This window comes from Artibeus jamaicensis, unplaced genomic scaffold, assembly GCF_021234435.1.
Source record: "Artibeus jamaicensis isolate MK-2021 breed Jamaican fruit bat unplaced genomic scaffold, CSHL_Jam_final scaffold_1031, whole genome shotgun sequence".
In the NCBI taxonomy this organism is placed as follows: Eukaryota; Metazoa; Chordata; class Mammalia; order Chiroptera; family Phyllostomidae; genus Artibeus; species Artibeus jamaicensis.
Genome location: NW_026522026.1, coordinates 997,309 through 1,022,747, shown reverse-complemented (window position 1 = coordinate 1,022,747; position 25,439 = coordinate 997,309). Strand labels below are relative to the sequence as shown.

The 25,439-nt window shown below is 38.9% G+C and overlaps 1 protein-coding gene across 13 annotated transcripts in view; it reads right to left on the bottom strand.

Annotated features, from left to right (window-relative positions):
• Nucleotides 1-25,439, bottom strand: part of RUFY3 (RUN and FYVE domain containing 3) — a 70,820-nt gene that overhangs the window by 21,318 nt on the left and 24,063 nt on the right. For 9 of the 13 annotated variants that reach the window (XR_008389787.1, XM_053655665.1, XM_053655658.1 and 6 more), the window contains 7 exons: nt 19,647-19,700; nt 5,476-5,649; nt 4,539-4,656; nt 3,604-3,705; nt 2,689-2,812; nt 1,451-1,512; nt 184-249 (listed from right to left, as the gene is read on the bottom strand). Coding sequence is in view for 12 of the 13 variants with exons in the window: in XM_053655665.1 (XP_053511640.1) it covers nt 184-249; nt 1,451-1,512; nt 2,689-2,812; nt 3,604-3,705; nt 4,539-4,656; nt 5,476-5,649; nt 19,647-19,700 (700 nt within the window). In the remaining variant the exon portion in view is untranslated. The remainder of the gene's footprint in view (nt 1-183; nt 250-1,450; nt 1,513-2,688; nt 2,813-3,603; nt 3,706-4,538; nt 4,657-5,475; nt 5,650-19,646; nt 19,701-25,439) is intronic. The other 4 variants (XM_037148617.2, XM_053655666.1, XM_053655661.1 and 1 more) reach the window with 1 other exon arrangement.

Genomic DNA, 25,439 nt, shown 5'->3' with positions numbered 1-25,439 from the left:
CACTAAGGGTCGACAAAACAGTTAAGTGCCATTTTCTCCAATACCTACCTCAGTGCCTGGCAAGTAGGAATTCTATATATATTTGTTGAGTATTGTGTCAATTTATCCTCACTCATCAGTTTATCCTTTCCTTCCCCCAAAACAAAACCCCCAGTAAAGTAATAATAGTTATTCATGCTTTACTTCAGATGTCTGTTGAGTTCTTCTACATAGTTTTTCTGGTCCAGAATTGCAGTAATCTGGCCATCTCTGGAGGGGGAGAAAGAGAGAGAAAATAGAAATAAAATAATAGAAATATCAAGATTTCCCCCTCCCCCAATTTCTTCATAAAGCAGAAAGGAAATTGTGGCATAAACAATGAACCAGAAGACAGACCTGATGTATAACCCTCAATATCAATAAGAAAGACTTGAAAGTCTTTCTTTCAAAAAAAACAAGACACACAAAAATCCATATAAAGAAAGCCTCCGTTACAGCTTATATACATCAGTAACTTAGGTTACAGATACAATGTTAAAATCTATGCGAGGCATTTTAAGAATTAACATTTTCTTCTCCCAACTGATAGATTTTTTTAGTTTCACTAGTATCATAATAATTTTTCCATTTGTTATAGGAAATGTAATAAGCTTACTTTGGTATGATAATGGTTGTTTCTCAAAGGATATATGTGCCTTTAAATGTCATTTGTATTTCAAAATGAATGGTATAAAAGGCTTTCACAAGGATTGGTGTTTATTGTTACATGAAAAGATAAAGTGTGAAAAGAAAAGTTCACTTGTGGAACCAACTAACGTATAGTAGGCAAACATTAAACAGCCAGACTTTTCAATGGAAGACAAAGTCAAGGCCACATACCTCTACAACTACTTAAAGAATAAATGATACAATCTTAGCTCAATATCCAAGGTTTACAACTTCAGACTAATTATGCTTCCAACTGCTGAACTTATAACGGGCATAAGGTGTGCTTTGATCTTCATTTTCTAGGTAGTGTAAGAATTAAAAGAAACCTTTTATTTTGAAATAACTATAGACTTACAAGAGTTGTAAAAGTAAGGCAGTTCCCATATACTCCCCCTTAACAGTAGCATTTTATATAACCCCGAGATGCATATTTAATATTGGACATTTAGAGCAAGCTGAGAGTGCCATCCTTCTTGTCAAGAAAGGCCATGCTTTCAAGCACCACTTGAAGAGATGAAGCACTGAATGTCTCTTATAAAAATGTTAATTCTGCTTTCCCCTGAACCCCAGAAGAGGAAAATTGCTTTAAGTAAGCCCCTTGTTGGGGTTAGCAGACACAACAGACAGTTTTGGCATGACACTATTACAGCTGTGCCACTACAAATTCTTTCAGCAAGTCTGTTAGAAAGCAGCATCATTGTAAACTGTAAATGCTATCAAAGAACATTAAATAGAAAAGAAACCTGAGTTTCTTTGTACATACCCTTCACTACCTTTACTGCTGTTCCCATCCTTGAGATACATAGAAAAGTCTATAACACCGACCTACAGAGAGAATTTTCAAAATTTAATATAAAATTAGGTTCTTTTCCCAAGGCATAACATGTCTCATTCTAGACATTCAAAATAGTTATACAGTCATGATAATTACTAAAAAATTTTAATGACATTTTAATGTTTTACTTTTATTATAATCAAGAATGGACAAGGGTTGTAAGTAAAGAATCAAGATTAAGTGAGTGGAACTAGAAGACAAGACAGACTAAGAAGGTCAACAGAAAACAATACAAATTTAAAGTTTCTTTCTCTTTTGCTTATTTCAGTTATTCTGTTACTGATCCCCAATATTCACTTTTAGAAGTAACTTTTAAAACTGTAATTATAGTAACAATGTACATGCCCTTAGAGAAGTGTTAGAAAATATAGATAAACAGAAGGAAGTAATGTAAAACACCCATAATCCCAACCCTCTGAAGATGACCACTGTGATATTTTGGTTCTATTCTTCCAAATTTTCACTGATGCATGTCTAAATTTTTTAAGATTGCTATTTTATCATTCAGCTTATTTCTTTTTTAAAATCAACATCAAAATATCATACTTCATTTTTCATTTTCCTGAGTAAAATGTAACACATTGTAGGATTTCACACAGAAGGGGTGGGACACAGTCATAGTGAAAGCAGTAGGTTTATTTACTGGGCAACGAATATAAATCAGGCCCTGTTCTAAGTACGTCACATGAACTAACTTCTTTACTCTTCACAATACCACCATGAAACACATACAGTATTTCTCATCCCCAGGTTCCAGGTAAGCGATCTGAACCATCAAGAAACTAAATAGAAAATGAAGAAGCCAGAATCTCAGCCTAAACAGTCTGGCTTCAGAGCCTTCACTCTTAACTATCATGCTATACTGACTGTTACTATTTAGCCTGTGTGTATAACTTAGCCTGCATATGTATATTCTAGTCTGCACAAAATATTTTTAACAGGGGTCACAGTCAAGATAAGAATTTGAAAAATATTCAGAGTGCATAAGTGAGCCAAGTGGGAAGGTAAACAAACTAATTTTTTTATATTACCATCAAAATAAAAGGAAATCCTATTTATGACTTGAAGAATGTCCCCTAATTTGCCTGGTCCAATCTAATCAATCCAAATTCTGTGATAACAGAATTCAGAGTGACATATTTGGTAACCAAGTATCTTTCTCATACCTGAGAGTCCAAATCTTCTCCTTTCATACAGAAATTAGCATCAATGACATTCAGACCCACCAACAAACCAGCAATTATGGCTCCTTCTTCTTCCATCATGAGGGCATTTGGTTCATAGAATTCACTGCAAGAGATTCACGGAATGCTCGGTTATAATGCAGCCTCCAGGACCAATGATGCAAATCGCAAGACAAAAAGAAAAATGCTTGCCTTATGGTTGAATGTGGTCATCTATGATAATAGCAAAAAAGTAAAAAAAAGGATGGCTTGGTACTTTATTTAGATGATGGATGCATAAATAGACTCTAGATAATAAGCAGTCCAGATGAAGAAAAATGATCAAAATAGCATTTTCATTGAAAGGAATATTCGTGCTTTCCCCTCATATATGTATTTGTGAACAGAAGTTCTTCATTTTAACGTAGGCCAATTTATCAATTTTTTCCCTTTTCAGGTAGAACTTTTAAATCCTGTTTAAGGAATTTTTTTCTCTCTTATGTTTTCTTCTTAAATTTTTATTGTTTTCTCTTTCTCATTTGTATCTATGATCCATCTAGAAAGACAATGCTGTGTGTGTTGTATTTGAATTTAATGTCACATGTCAGTTTCCTGTCTTACCGAACCTGGGTGTGTGCTAAGGTGTCAGAAACCCTTCCTGTTTTCTGGAGGTGCTGAGTGTTAGACTTCCCTACAAAGGACCATATATATGCCACAGCAACAGACAGCACACGTAATATAAAAACATCTTCTTGAGTACGTGTGAAGTTTGGGAGAAGCTATCAGTTGAACTATGTGAAATTCTTATGAATCAACTGTTTCTGATATACAAAAATGATACATTTATATAATTTGACCTCATATAACAGAGAACGTAGCAAGAAAAAAAAACAAAGTTCAACAAGATGATGTTCATACCTGAGAAGTTCCTTTTTATTGATCAAAGCTTTCATATATTCTGAAAGTTTCTTTTGCATTAATGCCAACCGAAGCCAAGCTCTTCCTCTGCCTACTGGTGTCCTACAAAAACGTGGAAACCAAATAACTAAAAGTAGCAGAAATAGGGGTTACCGTGGGACAGATGCACTTACTCTTGCTAGTGGTCCCCCAGCAGAGCACAGTGCCCCTCAAAACCTCTCCTACCACGTCCCACATGAAGAACTGTGTGTGGGCTAGAGAGACCCAGACGGGTCTGGGACAGATGCTCTGGTGAGAAACTGACTGCTGAATGAGACAACGATTTGAAGCTAAGATCTCTAGGAGGCTCAACTGAGGATGTTCCATCAAACTGGTATTAGTAAATCCTCATAAATTTAGTGTGGATCATATAAAGTACCCCCAAAATAATAATGTGGACACGGGCCAGTTAGACCTCCATCTGATTAAAAGGAAGCCAATCTGCTTTGGAAAGGTGATCAGTTCTCTTTCTCAAGTTCTAAGGTAGGGTCCAGGTGTCAGTGACAACTGTTTTAATCTTGGTTTTCAAACTCCATCAAACGCATTCTTTTTCCTAAGTCAAGTCCAGTATGCCAACTCCCTTCATCTAATTTCTTGAAATTCACTAAACGATTCCCACAAGTACTTTAAAAAGATAAGGAAATGTTTGGTATTTTAACATGAAGACAACCTCTCTCAGGTTAATAATGAAAATTATCCCTCATAGCCATACCTCATTTAACAGTCTATATTTTCAGTTCTCTCAAAACGGTGCCTATTCATAAAAAGAGGATGCATTTCAGATTGTCATGGAATAAATGATCATGGTCATCACTGTCTTAGTCTCACTCTTCAAGGGGAGAGTTAATAAGAGTGTTTTCCCTGACAAACAGAACAGAATTCGACCTCAAGCTTACTTAAGTCCTGGAAGATCTTTCACACTTGCTGTTATCTCTGCAGCTTCTGGAACAAGCTTCTCCACCAGTTCTAGAGGCCCCCAGAAGGATTTATTTTGTCCAAGGAAAGTTTTCTTAGCTAAGGAGATAAAAGCAAAGCAGTATTTTAATATTGTTTACAGCATACATATGCCCTCAACACACACACACACACACACACACACACACACACAGCTGTCTCCCATCTGTTCAGTGCTCTTTTCCGGGACTCATTCCTAGATTACCAGGTATTTCTAAAATTATTCATGCTTTCAGAATACATAACATTTTATGAAAATCAAAAACCCCTTACTTCCCAAGACTCAGTCCTTCCTCTCTCAAGGAGAATTTCTGGACTAGCTCTATACTGTAACAGAACACTTTAACAATATAGTACTTAAAGCTGTGAAGTATTAGTGAAGCTAACAGTCCAACAGGAAAGAATACATAAAAGAATACGTAATTCAGAAACAGGCTATCAAATGTTGGGGAGGAAGAAGAAAAAGAAGCAAAGGTGAAAAGACTAGGTCCTGCCTGAGTTCAAAGCTTCCGGTGAAGTGGAAAGGGCAAGAAAGCGAGAGTCAGTCGGGAGGTCGGACTTCCAGACTTCTCCGCCCCACGCACCGTGCGACTGTGGGAAAGCCACGGGCCGTCCCAGGCCTACTTCCCACCTGTCCAACACAAATGCCAGATCGGACTAGAAACTTGTAATGGCCCTTCCAGCTCTAGCATTCAATGATCCGTGTTTTTTAAGCCATATAAAGTCCTTTAAATCAGCCATATTCCCACACTCCACCGGATTAATATTAATTCAAGTCTGTATTCTTTGGCTCCACAAAAAATGCTTTTATTCTTGAGCACATATTGTATTGTTTAGGAAACAGCTGAATACAACTGGCACGTGGGGGCCACAGCCTACCTTTCAGGCCGTGTTTCAGGCAGTGCTCCATCACCACGAAGAACTGCTGCAGAGGGGCGTAGTCGGAGTCCAGAGTTCTCCCCAGGTTCAGGGCTGATTCGATCAGGCCCTTGATACTCAGCTTAGCCATGTTCATCAGGTTCATGCGTTCGTTAGCCATGAGATAATTAGGATCTGCAGCCAAAGAAGAAGATGATGTCTGGTTACTAAAAATAGTGCACTTTAAAATTCAGTGTAATTTCCCTGTTTTGACCTGTGCATTCAATGGTGCAAAAGCAATGGTGGGCAAACTGTTGTTGTCTTTGCAAGATCAAGACAGGGTTCTAAATTGTGCTATTAGCTGTGTGTTCTTCTCTGCCATGTGCTTGTTTTATAAAAATGATGTCGATTTCTCTTAGGAATATCCTTGATAAAAACAGTAAAAATTATTTATTGTTATCAAATTCTGAGCTCTGAGTATAGTCATTTAATATTTTCACCACAGCCTCTGCGGCCACTCTAACCCAGTGCCCGCCAGAGCTCACTATTCCCCACTCTTCACACTGGTCTGCTTCCACCCTTGCGTTGCTCCCCTATTCTCTACACAATTTATGAAGTGCTTTAAAAAAATAAAACCAATGAGAAGAAAAGATAGACCAAAATTTCTTCCAATACACTATTTGCATTATTAGTACTAATGCTAACATAATTATTTAAACTAAAGCATTATTAAATACACAAAATAATTAACATTATTGGTATAATGCAGTATGACAACTTAATTCACACATTTTTTAAGACTTAGCACAGAATGTGTGGCTTTCATCAAGTAGACAAACTGTTCAAAGAAAGGGACAAGAACCATGTTTTATCAACAGAATTCAGGACAATGTGGACACTCAGTAACTTCATGTACTAGCATGTGTCCTGTGCCAGGTACGGTGGGCCGATTCTACAATTATGATCTCAATCCTCCTCACAGCGTGCTACAAGACAGTTACCAATGGCACCGATTTGCAAGGAAGGAAAATGAGCCTCAGAGGGGCAAGTAGCTGGCCCCTGCACACGGCTGGGAACAGACGAGAAAGCCAGAGTCTAGACCTTGTTTCTCCAACTCCAAACCCTGTGCTCATGACCACCATAGTCCATGTACTAGTGAGTCAATGACTCCAAAAAATGTCTACTCTTCCCTCCTGCTGACCATTCTTTCATGTGGTTATCTTGTTTGACTCTTGTGATTCTAGCATTTAAGTAGTATCCATTCTTTTCAGGTGCTAAAGCAGGCCCTTAACAGTTAAGTGGTCCAAGGCCAAACAGTTCACAGCAGCATGTGGACCTGAGTCTGATGTGAAAGTCAATGCTGTCTGCACTGTGACATACGTCCTCCAAAGTATTAAATATGTCAAATTTCTACAGGAACTGAAAAAGGCCTCAAGATCTATGAAATATTTTTACTTTTCTTAGGAACACAAAAAATACTGAGAATTCTATGCTCCCATAATATAAACATGCCACAGCACAAAACACAGATTATTTAATTTGTCTCAAGTAATTTACTTCACATAGTATTTTCACTTAGATCTGTTTTCACAGTTAAACGAGCAGAATCAAACAGCCAAATTCTACACATGTTGAAGGATTTACTGTAGATTTACAGCTCCAACTATATAAACCTTGGTTCATCATAGTTTTATATGGTAACATTTTTAGAGAATACTTTATCATGAAAGTCAGAATTGGTCTATGTTGCCATTATTTTTTTCCTGCACACCAACAAATGTTTCAGGGCATGCCTCAAATGCGGCTCTCTGCTCAGGGTAGGTCAAGTTGTCAAGATTAGAATAAGCTCTCAGGGGACACAGAAATATATATTTTTTAAAGTTCTCCCTGAAAAACAGCCGTGAAGAACAAAATCACCAGTTATCACCTCCCAGCTTTGTTACCAGCATTTACAGTAGTGTTTCTGAGCTTCCATGCTCACTGGGAGGACAAAACAGGGCAGGGGTGTATGGGTATGCATGAATGTTTGTGCTCAGCTCCTCGGTTGTCCACTTAACACCTCCCGACAGACCCCAAGAAAATACTGTTGAACTTGGACGACTGGCTGCTCATAAGGAACCATTCTCTCTAGCTGGAGCCTGCAAATCAGCGCTGCTAGTCAAAGCATATGACCTGACTCCACCCTTGTGAGAGTGAGTCACGTGGGGAGAGCTGGATTTGAATTATGTGCAAAACACGGTACTTTAAGATTTTTTCCGGAAGGAGTGATAGATTTCTACTAGCTCTTCTATATTGCCCCATCTCATTTGTCTCATAGTCAGCAGCAGAAATATTCAAGACATCTGGCTGGGGTCTCCGGCACATAATTTCAGAAAGATGGAACTAGATCTAGGGAAATTAAATTCCTAATACCTTGGACTCCACTGGTATGGTGCTAGACCCTGCCTGAACTAAACTGAATCAAACACTAACAACCTACCCATCCTTTGGAAAATACTTCTCTTAACCTTGGCACTACCAACATTTTGGGCCATAATTTTCCTTTTGCGGCAGGCGGGGTTGGGGAGGAGGATGCTTTTCTGTGAATCAAGTTTACCAGCAACTCAGACCTTTACCCACTAGGTGGCAGTAGCACACTACAATGACAACTGCAACTGTCTTCAGATCTCCAGATACCACAGTGGCTCCAGGGAGACAAAATCATGTTCTCTCCCTGTTGACAACTGCTGCTCTAAACAAATATTTAAAAAGTCAAACAAAAATTAGGGTATTTTGACACTTACACATAAGACCTCAAAAGAATAACTGCTCAAATTTTTATTTAATTAAATTGTAAGTTAAACGGATTACTTAATGCATATTACCAACATTTTGTGTTGCATAGTATACAAGAGTAATGGTCATTACAAATAATTTCTTTTTCTTCTTCACAAATGATTTTAATTATATTTCTGGTTAGATACTAAATGAAACTACTGAAAATAGTACTTAACATTAATTATTATTTTTTAAATTTTGTAATATTGGCTACTAACTATGAATACTGTCATCAACTTAATTTGTTACAGAATAAAAAATTCTGGATTCAATTAATTTGGTGTCTTGACTTGTACTAAGGAATAAAACGATTTTGTGGAAGTAATTATATGCTGTTAAAAAGGGCCGCAATAACCAGATGAGAGCACGAAGAGGCCCCTGAGAAACGGGCAGAGTTCTGTTTTTTCATATGTGTGTTAGTTACATGAAATTGTCGAGTGTGTGAAAATTCACTGAACTGAGTACTTACGTGATCTTTTCTGTAAATTTTATACTTTGAACTATAAAAAGTTAAATAAAGTTTTATGTTGTATAAGTCAGAAAATGATTTTTTTTAAATTCATGAATTTCACAATACCACTAGTCATATGTTTTCTATGAGAAAAAATCATTAAAAATTTAATTTTCACAATATTATCATTTAAGACTATTAATTTCAAAACTGAACATTTGTTCATTCATTCATTCATTCATTCATTCATTCTCTTCAATTAATATTAAATATGTACTGGGTGTTAGATACTGTATGTAATGGTGGGAATTCAGAGATAGAAGACCCAGTCCCTGACAGTGAAGTACTTACTATTTATCAAACTTGGGTCAGAGAAGCCGGGAGAACAAAACAGGGAAGCTTACAGAGAACACTTGAAATTTCAGGATAACATATCACTTTTGACAAACATCAGTCTTATTCCAGGACAGGTAAATTTGAATGATTTTATCTTAGATCAAATATAATGCCTACTGTATGGAATCAAATGTAAGTTTTATATATTTTTAAAAGCTAAGTCAGTAAACCTAATATTAACGTAGCATTTCAGGCAGGCTGCAAGTCCAATACAGTTGCCTCTGCCACTGACGTGTTTCCACGGAAAAGTCTGAGAAGCACTGCAAACCTATGGCAGTAACACTCACAAAAATATGAATAGAACACCATGGGGATATGCACAGAAAAAAGCTACCTGACTTGGCCCCCTGTTTTCTCATTTAAATTTAAGGGGCAGGCACGTACTCAATGTGTATAAGTTCTCAGAGTATGAGGACTTAAAAAAACTTATGTTCACATACTCTACAGAATTTTAAGGAAATTAAGACCTATCCATTAACATGGTTATTAACATTGCACTGAGGGTGGCAGAACAATGTAATCAAAGACAAAGCAAATGGAAACCCATAAACTGTAAGAAAGTAGATCAAATATTACTGCACATAGTCTGATTTTACACCCAGAAAATGGAACAAAATAAACTAAAATCTCTAGAAAAATACAGTAATTCACAGAGGTAGCAGAGGACAAAATTCATATGTAGGAATCACTAAGTGCCACACATTTTACTAACAGAGGGTGAGACTTTTCAGTTCAATGTTCAGGACAGAAATTCACTGGGCAAGGAAGGGGCAGCAGTGGAGCTGTGAAGGGAATTGGAGGGAAGGAACCGCTTGGGCAGGCACAGAAGTAGGAAAGAACATGGCACACTAAGAAAAAATAAAACAAAAAATGCCAGAGGTTTGTGATGCATGTTAGCGCTGTGGGCTGAGATTAGGGAAGCAGGTTCAGAGAGAGACTGCTAAGAACTCAGTTTGAGTGCAGATTTTACCTTGAAGTCAGTAAAGATTCTGAAGTGAGGTGTGATGTCACAGACTTGAAATTTCTAGCAGTCCTGTGGAAGACGTACTAGAAGGGTGCAGGAACTCAATGCTGAGGGGAGAGGAAGGGCCTACTGTGGCAGTTGAGGAGAAAGACCAAGGAGTGGGACCAGACAGAGCACCAGGTGCTGTGTGGGGAAGAGGGAGTTCGCGTTCAGTGATGACCCAGAGGCACGATGTCAGGATTTCAGAACCAGATGAGCACTGGGATGCGAGAGGAGAAGGAATGGAGAGAACTCTCATGTTTCTAATTCTGGTGATCAGATGAACAGTGGTGACAATCACCTTGGTGGGGAACACTGGAGGGGCAGTGGACTAAAAACTTGTAGAAATGACTATAGCTACACTATATAGCTAAACCATATTCATTGGGTTTCCATTCAAATTTCTTTCAAGAATGTGGGTCTTCATTATATCTCTTCAAGACTGCTCATTTCCACGTGAAAAAAATTTTAATAAACTTTACAGTCACGTGGCTCATGTACTTAATAGTGATGACACAAGTGAACCCAAAGTCATAGCTAAGAGTAAGAGTGAGTCAGGCTGTTCCGCAAACCAAACATCTGACCAAGACCCCATGTCATCTCTTTATAGTGCAGTGACTAATGACTAATGACTAATGTTCATACAGAGAAATCACGAAATGATTTTTATGCATAATTAAAGGAAAAGTAGGTTACAGTTTATATGTTAATATTAAGTACATTACACTGCCCCCAATTCTTGGCAAAATGGGGATAATTCATAAGTAGCAAAACAGTCATCTTCAGAATTTCCTGGTTATTTGACAGAACAAAACTTACATGAGGAAGAAAACAGTTGTCATACAGAGATTTTTCTGATAATACCTAACGCCATTAATAAGAGATTTAAAATGACAAACTAACAGGTCTAGAAAGGCAAGCTTACTCTATGTTCAGAATGACTGAAGGTCAATAATTCCTAAATAAGGTTCAGGAATTCCTATTTTGAAGCTTTGCTGTATATTTCTTAGAGTATTAATCTGAACATAAAATGAGGTGTCCCTCATAGTGAAGAAAATTACTAAAAGTACTAAAAAGATCTTGTAATAAAACATCATTTAACTAGTCTGAAGACATTTGTACAAGAGAATCATGAACTTTTACTCAATCCTCATTTAAAAGTAATCAGTAGAATCTCAGGACTCTTAGATGGTCAGATCCAGTGTCCAGAGTACGTGTACAAAGCTTGGAACAGACACTTCTCCAGAAGATGTACTGTACAAATGGCTAATAAGTGCATGCAAAGATGCTCATTAGAGAAAAGCAAATCAGAACCACAATGAGATAGCACTGCGATGAGATAATAATATGAAAAATTAAAACAGAACATAACAAGTGTTGATGAGAATGTGGAGAAAGTGGAACCCTGGTGCATTGCTGGTTGAAGTATAAAACGGCACAGTGGTTTTTGAAAAATAGTCTGGCAGTTTCCCAAAAGGTTAAATCACATGACCTTAAAAGGTTAAACCATGGTTACCATATGATCCAAAAATTCCAATTTGGGGTATATACCCAAGAGAAATGAAAATATACATTCACATCAAACTCATACATGAATGTTCATAGCACTTATTCATAACCGCCAAAATGAAAACTACCCAATGGATCGATAACATGAGGCACGTATAGTGGATTAGGGTTTAACAGTAACAAGCAACGAAGTGCTGATACACGGGAGACCACGGTGAGCCACCCACGGTGTGCCTCTATGGGATGCGGACTGCTCTGAGCTAAAGCCAACTTCAGCCGCAGACTCGGGAGAAACTTCTGCCCCTCCCTTTCACTACCTAAAAAAACTTGAGATTATCAGTGACGACATTTTAGACCCACTGACATGGCAGGGCAAACTTTTATTTACTAAACATCTGCTCTTCTTATCTGCCTCCACTGACCCTTTCGAGCCCTCAAGGCGAATGACCTCACGCCCAGCTCAGATGGTCAGGCATACCTGTATCCCTGTTTCCATTCTGCACCCCTCTTGCATGTGGGGCCTCTGACTCTCTCATGTAGCTGGGGATCCCATACCTAAGCATGTATTAAATTTGGTTATCTCCTGCTGATCTGTCTCATGCCTATTTATTAGAGCAGCCAGAAGAACCTTGAGAGTAGAGGAAAGTATGTTCCTCCCCCAGTTACATGCCACAATATGAATGAACCTTGAAAACATGCTGAGCAAAAGAAGTCAGGTACAAAAGCCTCCATATTTAATGATTTTGTTTACATGAAATGTCCAGAATAGGCAAATCTATAGAAATAGAAAGTAGGTTAGTAGTTGTTGGGAACTGAGAGAAAGCGGGGACAGGGAGTGAACCCTAATACGTGTAGTTTCTTTGTAGTGATGAAAATATTCTGGGATAAGAAAGCAGTAATGGATGCACAACGCTGTGCTTATACTAACAACCACTGAACTGTACGGTTTAAAGGGAGGAACCTACGGTATGTGAATTAGAGCTCAATAAAACTGTTACTTAAAAACACTAGTGATTTAAAACACACAAAATGTATATTTATATGGCTTCTGAGTCAATAAAAGACCTGAAAAATGTATTTGAGGTAAGCAGACTTTGGAAATGGGTTGAATATTAGATACTATTAAGAAGTTAATGTTAATTTTATTAGGTATGATATTGAGTTTTTTACCACATCTAATAAAATTAGACAATATTTGGAGCTTGCTTTAAAATATTCCAGAAACGAAATGTGGCGGTAATAGGTGAAACCATACTGAAGAATACTGATAATTACTGGAGCTGGGTGATGGAAGTGTTAGGGTTCATTATGCTATTGTCTCTACTTTATGTGCTTGAGAAAAATTCCATAACTGAAAACAAAAGAGGTTCTGCTTTCTCTTGCTTTGGGTCAAGGTTTAACTGCTACAGTTCAGTAAGAATCTCGTTCTGTTTTCTTCTATTTCTGAACATAATTAAAAAAAAGTCTTCTGACTGGCCTTAGCATGCAAATGAAGAAGCTTATTTGGTGACTTAAAATGTTGCACAAACATTCCTGTGTATATTCCTACTCATTCTCGGTCAGGTATTGTGAAATAATAATGTATCTACATCTCTCTGTACATTTGCCCCAGTTCCTAACAGAGCTCCTAAAACCCTAGTAATTTCCTAAGTGATAAGAGGTATGTGGGGTGGAGAGAGGGAGTTGGGGGGAGAGGTGGTATCTATTGTTATATTTGCTTTATACCCCCAGTTTCTGTAATTGTTCCAGAATTAAAAGGAGCATCTTTTGTTATTTATGACAAACTCCTTTCAACAAAGCTGAATTTGTGTTCATGAGGTTACTTTTGGAAGACCCTGAAGGATGAGGGGGTGGTAGCCCAGGGGACCAGACTTGTGAATTAGAGGATTGGAACTTTCAGCCTTGCTCCCACCCTCCAACTCCAGGCATGGTGGAGGAGCTGGAGATTGAATTCATGCATCACACGGCCAATGGTTTAACCAACCACGCCTCTGCAATGAAGTGTCTGTAAAAACCCTAACCAGGTGGTTCAGAGAGCTTCTGGGTTTGTGAATGTGTGGAGGTGATAGGATGCTCAGTGCCCCTCTTCCCACACACTTTGCCTTATGTATGTCTTTCATCTGGTTGTTCCTGAGTTATATTCTTTTAGAATACACTGGTAGCCTGTTAAGTATATGCTCTTCCAGTTCTGTGAGCTGTTCTAGGACATTATCAAAGGGAGTCACTGAAACCTGGTTTACAGATGGTTGGTCAGAAGCACAGGTGCCAACCTGGACTTGAGAACGGCACCTGAAGTGAGGGGTGTCTCGTTGGATTGAGCGTACACCCTGTGGAGTCTGCACTAACACCAGGTAGACAGTGTCAGAATTGAACTGGTGTTCAAGAATGGGCTGGTGGGAGAAAACGCCACACACTTAGTGTCAGACGTACTGTGAGTAGAAGAGGAGAAATGGTACTTTTCTTTTAGGTATCCATTAATCTTTAAAAGATTATAAAAGATGCTCATTTATAACCCAAGCTTGTCTGAGAGTTCCTTATGAAACCCCAGTGATTTCTTCTTCATTGGACCACTGTAGTATAATATCAACTTTAGTTTTGGAAAGTTTCCTAAACTTCTTCAGGTGCCTTTACCTGGAGCATTGCACACTACAGAATACCTAAGTGTCTGGAAACACTTAGAAGTTAGGACCATAGCCAATCTTCTCTGTTTTGATGCAATGCAACATATTTAGATGATATGAACTAATCCAAGAGTTCCTTGTGTTGCTCAATTTATTCCACAGAAATAATGTAAATGTTAGGGGCAACACTGCGACCTGGCACTCTGACTTAGAGTTAGATCTGAGTTAGACTCTCTGTCTCTCTCATATTCCCTGAGTGGTACTGGGGACATTTCTCCTTTCTTTGTAGCTCACCTGTACAATGTTGGGAGAGACAGTCTTCCACGGACCTCTTGTGCTACTACAAGTGTTTGTTTACCGGGTTGTATGGACACTGCAAGGCCCTGACCACTCTTCTACCCAGGCCATTTCTCAGGGTTTTTTATGCAGCTGATCATCATGAGAGATGAAGCTTTCCTACAGCTGCCTATAAAAGCAATGGGTTTCCCCAACTCAGTGTCCCTGAGATGCAACACAACTCCCTACCAGAGGCGGAGCACCTTGTGGGACCACACAGGGTCTCCCAGGTGGGACTCTGGTACAAGAGGAACTAACACAAATGTGCTGAGGCTCAGGCTGCTTGCCATGTCATGAGTAATCCAGTCCTGTGTCTCTGACCTAGGAGTCTGGTGTCTTTGCCGGTATACAAGAAAACAGTAACAGGCTAACATTTTTTAGCTTAAAAGCAGGGTAAAGAGTAGACCTGACAAAACCCAGGAATAATCTCTACCCTTAAATTCCTGGAATATCACACACATGTGTTCCAAATGAAATACCAATAGTAACATAAATAAAAGCATGATAAATTTCAGTATATTATAGAACTTGAGGCACACCCTAAATGTGAAAATACAAGAAATAGTTAAGAAGAACTCCAAAAGGTGGGAATGGGTGTATAAAGTGAGGTGAAGGGAATAGGAATGGAAGGAAGAGTTCTTCGTGGGGAGAACTGGGAAACGTGGGGAGGTTAGAGGCAGACAACAGAGGTCTCCACAACAAGAGACTTGTATATTCATGAAATGGGCAGTGGGAACCACTAGGTTTTGGACAGGGAAGTAGTAGGATTAAAACTTTTTGTAAGGGGATGATTAGTCCAAAAGGATTATGCGAAGTGAATTTGGGGGAAGAGGGTCCAAATGGCCTGCCACGAAGAACTGTATCTGCTAAGGTACTGCTAAGGAAACAGGAGTCAAGAATAACCAAGGTTTTCGTCCTGTGAGACTGGAGACAGAAATGAAAAAACTGAGTAACTGCTTTGGAGGTAAGAGGTAAGATCAGCTTGGCTTTGGATACAGACAGGGACATTTATGTGGAAGTACTCTCAGCATGATTTTCATCACATTGTTGTAAATACAAATTACAGTTTGGGGCTGGATAATCATGGCATAAGGATAATAGCAGCAATTACTAGAAAAGATGCTTTCACCAAAGGAGATGGTTTAAAGGGAAACAGGTGGACACAAAGTTAGAGGCCCGGCGTGAAAGCATTCCAACAATTACAGGCTGGGAATGGAACCCAGTTATTCCAGGAATGACTTATATGTTAGTAGCTAGAGCCGAACTGGATACATTCCAGAGAGGCAGCACAGGACACCGGACTGTCCTGAACTAAAGGTCACACCCTTTAGTGCAGTATAAAATCGATTTCGTATGTTCCCCATAGTAAGGTCATGTACTGTTTCCTGAAACTTTTGTTCTAGATACACACATTGATGATGTGTGTACTGAATTTTGATAAAAACAGGTTTTACAGTGGATATTGAGTCAAAAAAGTTTGAAAAACTAGGGTACAGTGGGCAAAAGCATTAAGCTCTGGCATGGGCCTGCTGGAGTTTGAATTCAACTTGAAGTCTCCTCAAACTGTGTGACTCTGTGAATGTTTCTTCTCTCTCTCTCTCTTTTGTGCTTTTTATTTTTCAGATAATTGTAGATTCACATGCAGTTGTGAGAAATAATACAGAGATATCATACACCCTTTAATCCAGTTCTCCAGAGGGTGACACCTTATAAAACTAGAGTACATCATCATAACCAGGATACTGACATTAAACTACAGTCAAGACACAGCATGTCTGCATCAACACAAGGATCCCACATACCAACATTTTATATTTAAACCCCCTTCCAGCCCCTACCCTCTCCTAACCTTTGGCAACTACTAATCTGTTCTCCATTTCTATGGTTTTGTCATTTTCAAAAATGCTATATAAATAGAATCATACAGTATCTAACTTTTTCAATTAGCTTTTTTTCACTCAGCTTAACTCATTAGAGGTTCATTCAGGTTGTTGCATGTATCAATACTCCATTCTTTTTTGTAGCTGAGTAGTATTTCACTGCGAAAGTTTCTTACTCTGGAAGCCTTAGTTTTCTCATCTATAAAATAGGGTTTTAAAGATTAAACAAGTTCATATATGTTAAGTATTTACAAATGCTTGGGACATACTAAACACGAAAAAATATTAGCTATTAAAATTATTATGGTCTTCCATAAGTAAAAGTATTACAATTTAGTTAATTAAAAATGAACCATTATTAAATGACTACATGACATAGTACTAGAAATAAGACAATCTCTTAGATATATTCCTTCCATTTTTCTAGATGGTGGACATCAAATCTTGACCCAAAAGAAAACAGTGCATCGATCGAACCAGTAAGTAATCTTGATCAGATAATATTCCATACAGCTACATTATCTTCCTGATTCAAGTAATGTCCCAGTCAGTTCAGTGGTCAGAGACGTGCACAGTGACCGGGGCAACTACAGATTCACGGAATCTGTCTACAAGGTTTATAATATGCATAGAAAGGAATTCAATATTTATAGCAAAACTAAAAACATAAATTATGCACTTTTATTATTACATTGAATCTTCATAATTTTCTAGTGAGTTTCATAACTCACAGACACAAATTAATGGCATATAATGAGATGAGATGCAAGATAACTGATCATCCCAAGAAGACACTTCATGTTCTACTGGACAAGAGCTGTAGACACTGAATGTAAAACCAACCACCACTGTACGAAATAAGCTCACCAGAAAAACCTCGATCTTGCCAAAATTTAAAAAATGAACCAACAAAATCTAACAGTTCAAATCTGTAACTTCCTAGAGTTTGTTATTTTAAAAAGCATTTTTTTCAGGAACCTGGGAGCTAGTGTTAACACTTTGTCTATTAAAACACCAACTGTTATGACATCCACAGAACAGACAAGAAATAGCGGAAACAGCTCAGCAGTGAAGGGCTCCCCAAACAACCTGAGCCCACACGCCCTGTCGGCCTTCCCAGCCAGGGTTTGAAACCAGCATCCTCCCCAGACCCTGAGCTGCTCACGTGTGTTATGTGTAATTCTCCTAATTCAAATTTATTCTTGCTACAAGTACTCATTTACAAAACTCAAAGTTACACAACACAGTAAATTTCTGGCGTATCACATAACTGAAATGAGACAAAAGCAGAAAATGATATAAAAAAGACAATGATGAAATGACTCCAAAGTTAACAAAGAAAGCCATCTCCCTTCTCCCATTCTGATTTTTTTAAAAACTACATTCCGGAAAGCCTTTTCTGTGAACAGGTTCCTGGCCAACATGATCATGGACCGCCTGACCGATAATGTAAGATCATCGAAGTATTGATACAATTCACATCTTCTGGATTTTCTATGTGCTCCACTGTTACCACTCATCTTACTTGCCTTTCTGATTTTACCTATAATAATCACTTACAAAAATGCCAGCAAAAACAGAATGAAAAAGAAGGCTGACTCTCACAGCAGGCTTGATTCTTGCAGTAGTACTTTGCATTAAAGAAAAATAGGATTTTACCAGGGTTGAGTCATAGGGAAGAATTCCTTAAGAAGGGCACAGATTTGTTGGCTTTTATGCAGCATTTGTCTTTAGTACCTAGTCTATCAAAGAAATGAAACCTTAAATCTGTCCGGTGCCTGGTAAATAATAACAGCAGCTAACATGATAGTAAACACTACTCACTGAATGAATCGATATCCTCCGTCCTTTTCCTTGTCTGTGAACTGTCAATCGACAAGGAACACTGATTTGTTTTTTCATTTATTATACATAACTAGCTAGATTAAAAGCAGAATCGAAGATGTAATAAAAATATAGTTTCACTATAGGAAATGAGGTAAGACTCAGGATAATTTACTCATTTAAAGTAAAGTGCTGAAGAAACTACTGGGTAGCACTGGAGATAGAAAACTGCTTTAGCTTTGTCTGGTGTGAGCACCCCAGGTCTGATTTGAACACCGAGAAATTTAAGACAATCTCAGCTCTCAAGGATTTTATCCTTTAACCAGGATGATAAACAGACAAGAATTAGATAACAAGTAAAAAGACTCCTGCTCCAAGTTTTGTGGGACCTGAGTGAATGAAAAATGAGTGTGGGCCAGAGTGGTCAAGGAGCACCCCTTGGAGCACGGGGCCACCCTTCAGTCTAGGGGCCGGGGAGGGAAAGGCGAGCAGATGCTCTGAGTGGGACGTCACAGGAACATGGCAGGAGGTGGCTGTGGGCACTCATGCAGTCGGTGAAAAGGACAGATGGGCAGAGCGGTGGATGTGTGCGCACTGACCCTGGCGACACCTTTAACTGCCCAGGCAACGTGCAGGAATGTAACACGGTATAGAAAAGTGGAGCCAAACTTCAACTTTTCTGTTTTTACTCTAAAATACGTAAATCATCTCGAGCTCCCCAAAATTAAGCGCCAATCACAGAAGAAACAATTATTGGTTTGGGGAACCTTCATACATTAGAACATGTGCGCAAGTTTTCAAAGTTAATTTGAAGCTTCAGGCACTTAGTGTCAGGGAAACTTACAAAGCAGTGCAGCATCCCAGACCAATACTTGAGATTACCACTGTGGGATTCACAGAAACACACACACACACACATATATAAAAATTAACATATATATATATATATATAATAAATACATACATACATTTTCATGAATGATAAAACATTTACATCTTCACAACATATAAATGAAAAAACAGCCACAGAAAAACTATATATTAATCTTGAAATAAAGTCCCTTTTGAACGACATTTAACAAATATTCTAAGAGAGCAATATAAACATAGATTAACGACACTTTACTTGAAACCACACGGATGAAGATTTTAAATGCAGGACTCTGAGAACCCTAATCCTGTATAAAGTAGCTATACGAAAAATCTGGCAAATATGTTTACTGCTCCAGTTATTGCCCTGGGAAGTAAAACCTAAAGCTGACATTCCCTCTTATGAGAAACAATAAAAAGGTGGTTAGAATTTTTTTTAAAAGAAAGCAAGAAAAAAAGCTGAAAGATGTTGGTGTGGCACGCACCTTCTGTATCATCGCGCATTTGCTCCACCAAATCTGTCAAATCCTCCCAAGAGTCTTTGCAAACGGCAAAAAGAAAGGAAAAGAAAGATAAAGTGTCATGCAAGCCAAGAAAGAAAAGTGCTATTAAAAAACAAGGTTTCAAAAGGGATAACTGAAAGGGAGATTCCTAGAATTCCTTCCACTTAACCCCAAGATTGACAGTGAAAAGGGCGGGGAATACACCCAAGAGGGGACAGGACACTAAGCAAGGGTATCACCTCTATTAAATACATTGCAAAGCTAAGATTAATAGTTTCAAAGTTCTTAATAAAAGGAAACAAAGATTCATATCCCATAAAAAAGTAATGCAGATTTTTTTCCCCACTGAAAATCAAGATTAGGCTGTTTGCATTCTAAGTGTATACAACGTTGATCTAATTCAACATTTATTTTGATCACATCAGTGAAGCTGAAACACATGTGGGATGTTTTTTTCGACTCAGGACAAGTATCATGATGCAAACTAAGTGACTCTTCTTAAAATAACCAAAGAAAAATCTAAGTACCATTCCCAGTTCCCTCTACCCCCAGTTTTCCCTTCTCAAAAGCACAGCAAAAGATGCTGCTTTGCAGACTGACAAAATGATCACTTATAATTCAATAAATACAGATGTTTATTCTATTGAGAGCATAGTACTCTATAAATTCAGTGTTTTTTGTGTATGGAATATTCCATATGAGGCAAAAGGACAGGAGAGAATGTGAAGATTACAAATATAATAGATATTTCCATCTTAAGGCTATAAGATCCCGATGTATTCTGAACCTATAGAAAATTTTTAAAGAGTGGACTAACTTCATCCTTCCATAACTTTGAAACTATTATTACACACAACTGCAATATTCATACTTAAGCTAAGTCATGTGACCTTCACAATGTGTAAATACTTAGAAAATAAAGAGAAGTTCTCAGGATGAAGCATAATAAAAACGAGAAAATGGACAAAGACTATGTTGTTCATTGTAAGCCTTCCATCTTGAAAAATTTATCACAGAAGCCAGCACAGGGTCTGCAGCAGTAATTCGGAATCATCATCTAGGAAAAGAATTTGTCACTGTCCTACTGTCTCACTTGCTTACTAACCAGAGTGCCGTAAGGGTACTTTCTCATGTCCTATAATCAGTTATCCCACAGAGATGTACAAAAAGGATACAAATACATAAAAAGTTGAACTTTAAATTCAGAAAACAGGGAAGAGGGGGAGCTAGCGATAATGAGGTGATTAAAGTGGAACTTTCTGTAAACTGTACACACACACACACACACACACACACACTATTGGTTAGGTCAGACACTGAGGGCAGGTAGTACAAAAAGAAGGCAAGCATCTATATCCTATCACACTTACATGGTTTCCCAAGTCAAAAGTCTAGACAGCAATCACTTAGAAAACCAAGTACAGGAGTACAGCATCGAGAACCAGGATTAAATTCCTACTTTCATCAACATCCCAAGGAAGTAATTTTACAAACAGAGGTAGGAGCGCACGGTGGTTCAGAGAACGGACTTCAGAGCAAGGCGCCTGGGCTGGCATCCCAGCTCCACCCTTTACTGGCTCTATGGCCTTGGTCAGGTACGTCATCTCCGTTTCCTCCGCAAGTGTCCCTATCTATAAAACAGAGAAAAGAACAGCACCTACCTTATACATGTAGGGTCATGAATTCACAAGAATGTACCCTTTAAACAATTGCACCAGTTTGCGCTACAGATATGTCATGTGACCTTGTGAAAGTCAGGAAGGCTTTCCTATTTCACTGTTTATTTCCTTGAACTAGAAACTGTAATTGTCACCTAATGAAATAAAGGTCTACCTCATTAGATGAAAATATAAAGATCCTCCAGGATCCGTGCAGAGCTCTGGAAAGTGAATTTCTAGGTAGGAATGGGTGGTGAGGACAAGGGACCTCTCCAACTTTCCCCCTGGCACGTCCCATCTAGAGTACTTTGATGTGCCATGCAGACATCTTGTTTTCAAAACAAAATGTAAAGTTATAAGTGTCACAGCAATGGAATCATTTTTAAAAGGCCCTCCTTCCCTAAGAGGGGTATTTTCTCCTTTTAAAGTTGTTCTCTACTTTACCCTGGCATGCTCAGGATTTTATTATAATAAAGGATGGTTACCATGCTGAAGGATTTATAAAATACATCTTAAAAATTGTGCCCTCTGAAATATCTTCAAGTTATTAAAACAACAAAAAAGTTTCTAATACATGAATCAGAGAGGTGAATGGGTGGTATGGACAACCCTTGTCTCCTTCCAGAACATTTAATTTTTCTAAAGAGAATACTTTATTGCCCTAAGAATGTTTTGCCTGGTCTAAAAAATATATTAACTTTAATTTTTCACAAAAAATTGCAGAGATTTTTCTTTGCAATTTCACAATTGCACAAAAATTTCACAATTTTTCACAAATTGCAGAGAGGAGTAATCTAAAGGCTTGTTAGGTGACACAGAAGACAGGACTGGACTAAAATGTTGCTATGGATATTGCATAATGCAGGGTTGTGCCAATCAGAATTGTGCCAGGTGTGCATCAGTTCTCACTCAACACACTGACTCTCAAGAAAAGGAGCACACGGCTTAGAAATGCCAAGTGGGCTGTCAGTGTGTGTGGTGCCTCGAGACTGGTGATGAAACATCGGTACCTCTCTGCCACTCCCAACACTCGGAGGGGAGTGGCCAAAAATGCAGCTCTGGGCCCTGGCGGGCGTAGCTCAGTGGATTGAGCACGGGCTGCGAACCAAAGGGATGCTGGTTCGATTCCCAGTCAGGGCACATGCCTGGGTTGTGGGCCAGTTCCCACTGGGGGGCCACATGAGAGGAAACCACACATTGATGTTTCTCTCTCTCTCTCTTTCTCCCTCCCTTCCCCTCTCTAAATATAAATAAATAAAAATCTTTTTAAAAAAGACTTACAGCTGTTTTTAAAAATAGCATAGATTTTTAAAAAATGCAGCACTAAACACACTGTAATCTTAATTTTAAGATGCATACGAACAATGACATTTTTAAAGTCATGAGATAAGAGACAATACTGGAACTGCAAAAAGGCCCCAGATGAGGAAGCATAGCTTTTTAAGGTTCACTCCACTATTTTCTTGGCTATCTTTCTGTTTCAGGTCTAACAATGAACAGATCAGCAGACTAATTTCTACAGCTCTGAAAATATTTAACCAGGCTGCACTGAGAAATATTTGCTCTCCCGGTAATTACAAGGTGGTTCAATGCTGACAGCAGAGGGGTCTGGCAGACGGGGCCCTGGCTCTTACACTGAGACAGACCTGGGCTGGTGGGGCTCTGCTCCAACAAGACCCCGGGCCCTGGCGAGTTAGTTCCTTTCTGTTTGGATGAGAAACTGGCTGCAGCTACTTCCCTCTTGAGAAGCAGCACTTGAATGGGCTCCAAGTACCTCTTCATTGTTTATAGACGTGTGGTCGTGAGGTCTCTCTTCTTCCTGGCATGTTCTCTCTACGGGAGTATTATTACTACAGAAAACAGAGGTACAGACGAGTTCAGAGACAAATGTAACCAAGCTCCACTGTTGCCTTAAGGCTAGGTGTCTTTTATTTAGAGTGCTACTTCTTTTAAAAGTTTAGGACAGTTTCTTGAGGGAAAGCCTTCCTGAAGCCCCAATGAGATATGACAAACAACTCTTTGAAGGACTTTGTGAAAATAAAAGCTAACAAATTCAAAGTACTTAGCACCTCCTAAGTACTCAATGTCAATTTGACTGGTTACAAGACCCCAATGTGGCCCCATACTCATCTGGCTACAAACTGGCTTCCTCTGTCTGCCATAATTATTCAAAGAAAACAGAGAACAGGATTAAAAAAAAAACTAAACTAAATATTAAACACAGGGAAAAAATAAGTCCGTGTTGACCACATGACAAAATTAATAGCTAAGATACTGTTAAACTAACAATAATATAATCAGCTTGGTAATGTGATAAAAATTAACAAAGGAGCTGTCAAGCTATTTTTAAAAAATTCCCAGAGGTCCTGTTCTAACAAACCACTAATTTAGTCCAGGGTCTATCTTCTCCCCATAGCATAATAAATAAAAAATATCGGCAAAGAAATACAATGGTCCTAGAAAAAGTAACAGTGTTATTCTGCTATTGTGATCTGTAATAATAAATATATATTTGGTTTTCATTCCCAGTCCCCGATGAAAGGGCCCCTGAAATTCTTTTAAATCCCTGAGTGATAAGAGCCACAAGGAGCACCTTTTGTCTGAATGAGACAATTATGGGTGAGTCCTGAATGTTTCCTGGCGGGGCAGGGCTAGTCCCCCAAATGCCCAAGGCATACTTAGGACCCTGGAATTTTCAGTCCTGCTCCCACCTCTCTGGAAGGGGGAGGGGGACTGGAAATGGAATTTATGACTGAGCTTGCCTACGGCAGGAAGCCTCCATGAAATCTCATCTGTGTGGGGTTCCAAAGCTTTCAGGTTGGTGATCACATCCACATTCTAGGAGGGTGACCTACCCTATTATTCCACAGGGACAGAAGAGCTCCTGCACTTGAGACCCTCCCAGACCTCACCCTTTGTATCTCTTCATCTGGTTGTTCATCTGTCCTTCAATCAGCTAGAAAATGTAAATGTTTCCCTCAGTTCTGTGAGCCGTTCTAGCAAATAATCAAATTCAAGGGGGAGGGTGTCACAAGAAGCTCTGATTTGTAGCCAAGTAGGACAAAAGTTGTGAATTATCTGGGGGCCTACTGCTTTCGATGGTCATTTGAAGTGGGGGGGCAGTGTCATGGGACTAAATCCTCAACCTGTGGGATCTGCTTTTATCTCCAGGGAGAGTCAGAATTGAGTTACATTGTAAGACACCCAGCTGGTACTGCAGAACTGCTTGGTGTTGGAAAAGCTGGGGTGAGTGGAGTGTCAGAAGTGAAGTGTTCTGTGGAAAAGGAAAGGAGAAAGACACAGGAGTAAATCGGTAAGTTTTTTCAATGTAGTTATGGACATTGGAGCCATTTAATACTTACTGAGCACAGTGAGCAAAGAGCTTTCCTAAGGCGGTCAGTACAGTTAGTGTGCACAGAAGTTACAAAGATAAATGTTCACAGACACTGAGGAGAACTAGGCAACTATGACACAAGGTCAAAGGGGACTGGTATCGGAGAGATGAGACAACATAAAACAGATTCCTAAGGCAGACGAGCAGAAGCTACAGTCACCGGCAGGCTAGGGAGCACAGGGACAGAGGGGGACGAGGGGATAAGGAAAGCGGAGCCCTCGCTGGTACACCCTTTGTCTTCTTGCCACAGTGGCTGCACTGGAAGGGACAACGCCCCTGATACGCCTCAAGTGGGGTCAAGGCCTTATGGGACTCTCACGTGAAATGCAGTGCTTCTAACATGCACCCTAAGTTTTACGGCTCTAGGGGAAAGAGAAAAGAAATCTCAGCAGTCTCTTCAGCCTAGAAAGCAAATTTCAGCAATCTTAGAAAAGCGAAATTTCTCATTGTACATTAACAGTAAAACTCATTCCCTTCTGCTTTGGACATTGTCACTAGCTAAAAAAAAAAAAAAAAAAAAAAAGACCAGATGTAATAGTATCATGCAGTTTGCACTTGCTCAGTCAACCGTCCTAGAAACCACAACTGTTTCCTTTGGAAAGTTCAGATTTTAATACAGTGTGAAAAACCACAACCAAGTGCAGCAGTGAAAGATGAAAATGAGCTGCAAAGAAGTGGCCTATGCGAAAGTTCATCATGATAACACACTCTTAAAATTAAAAA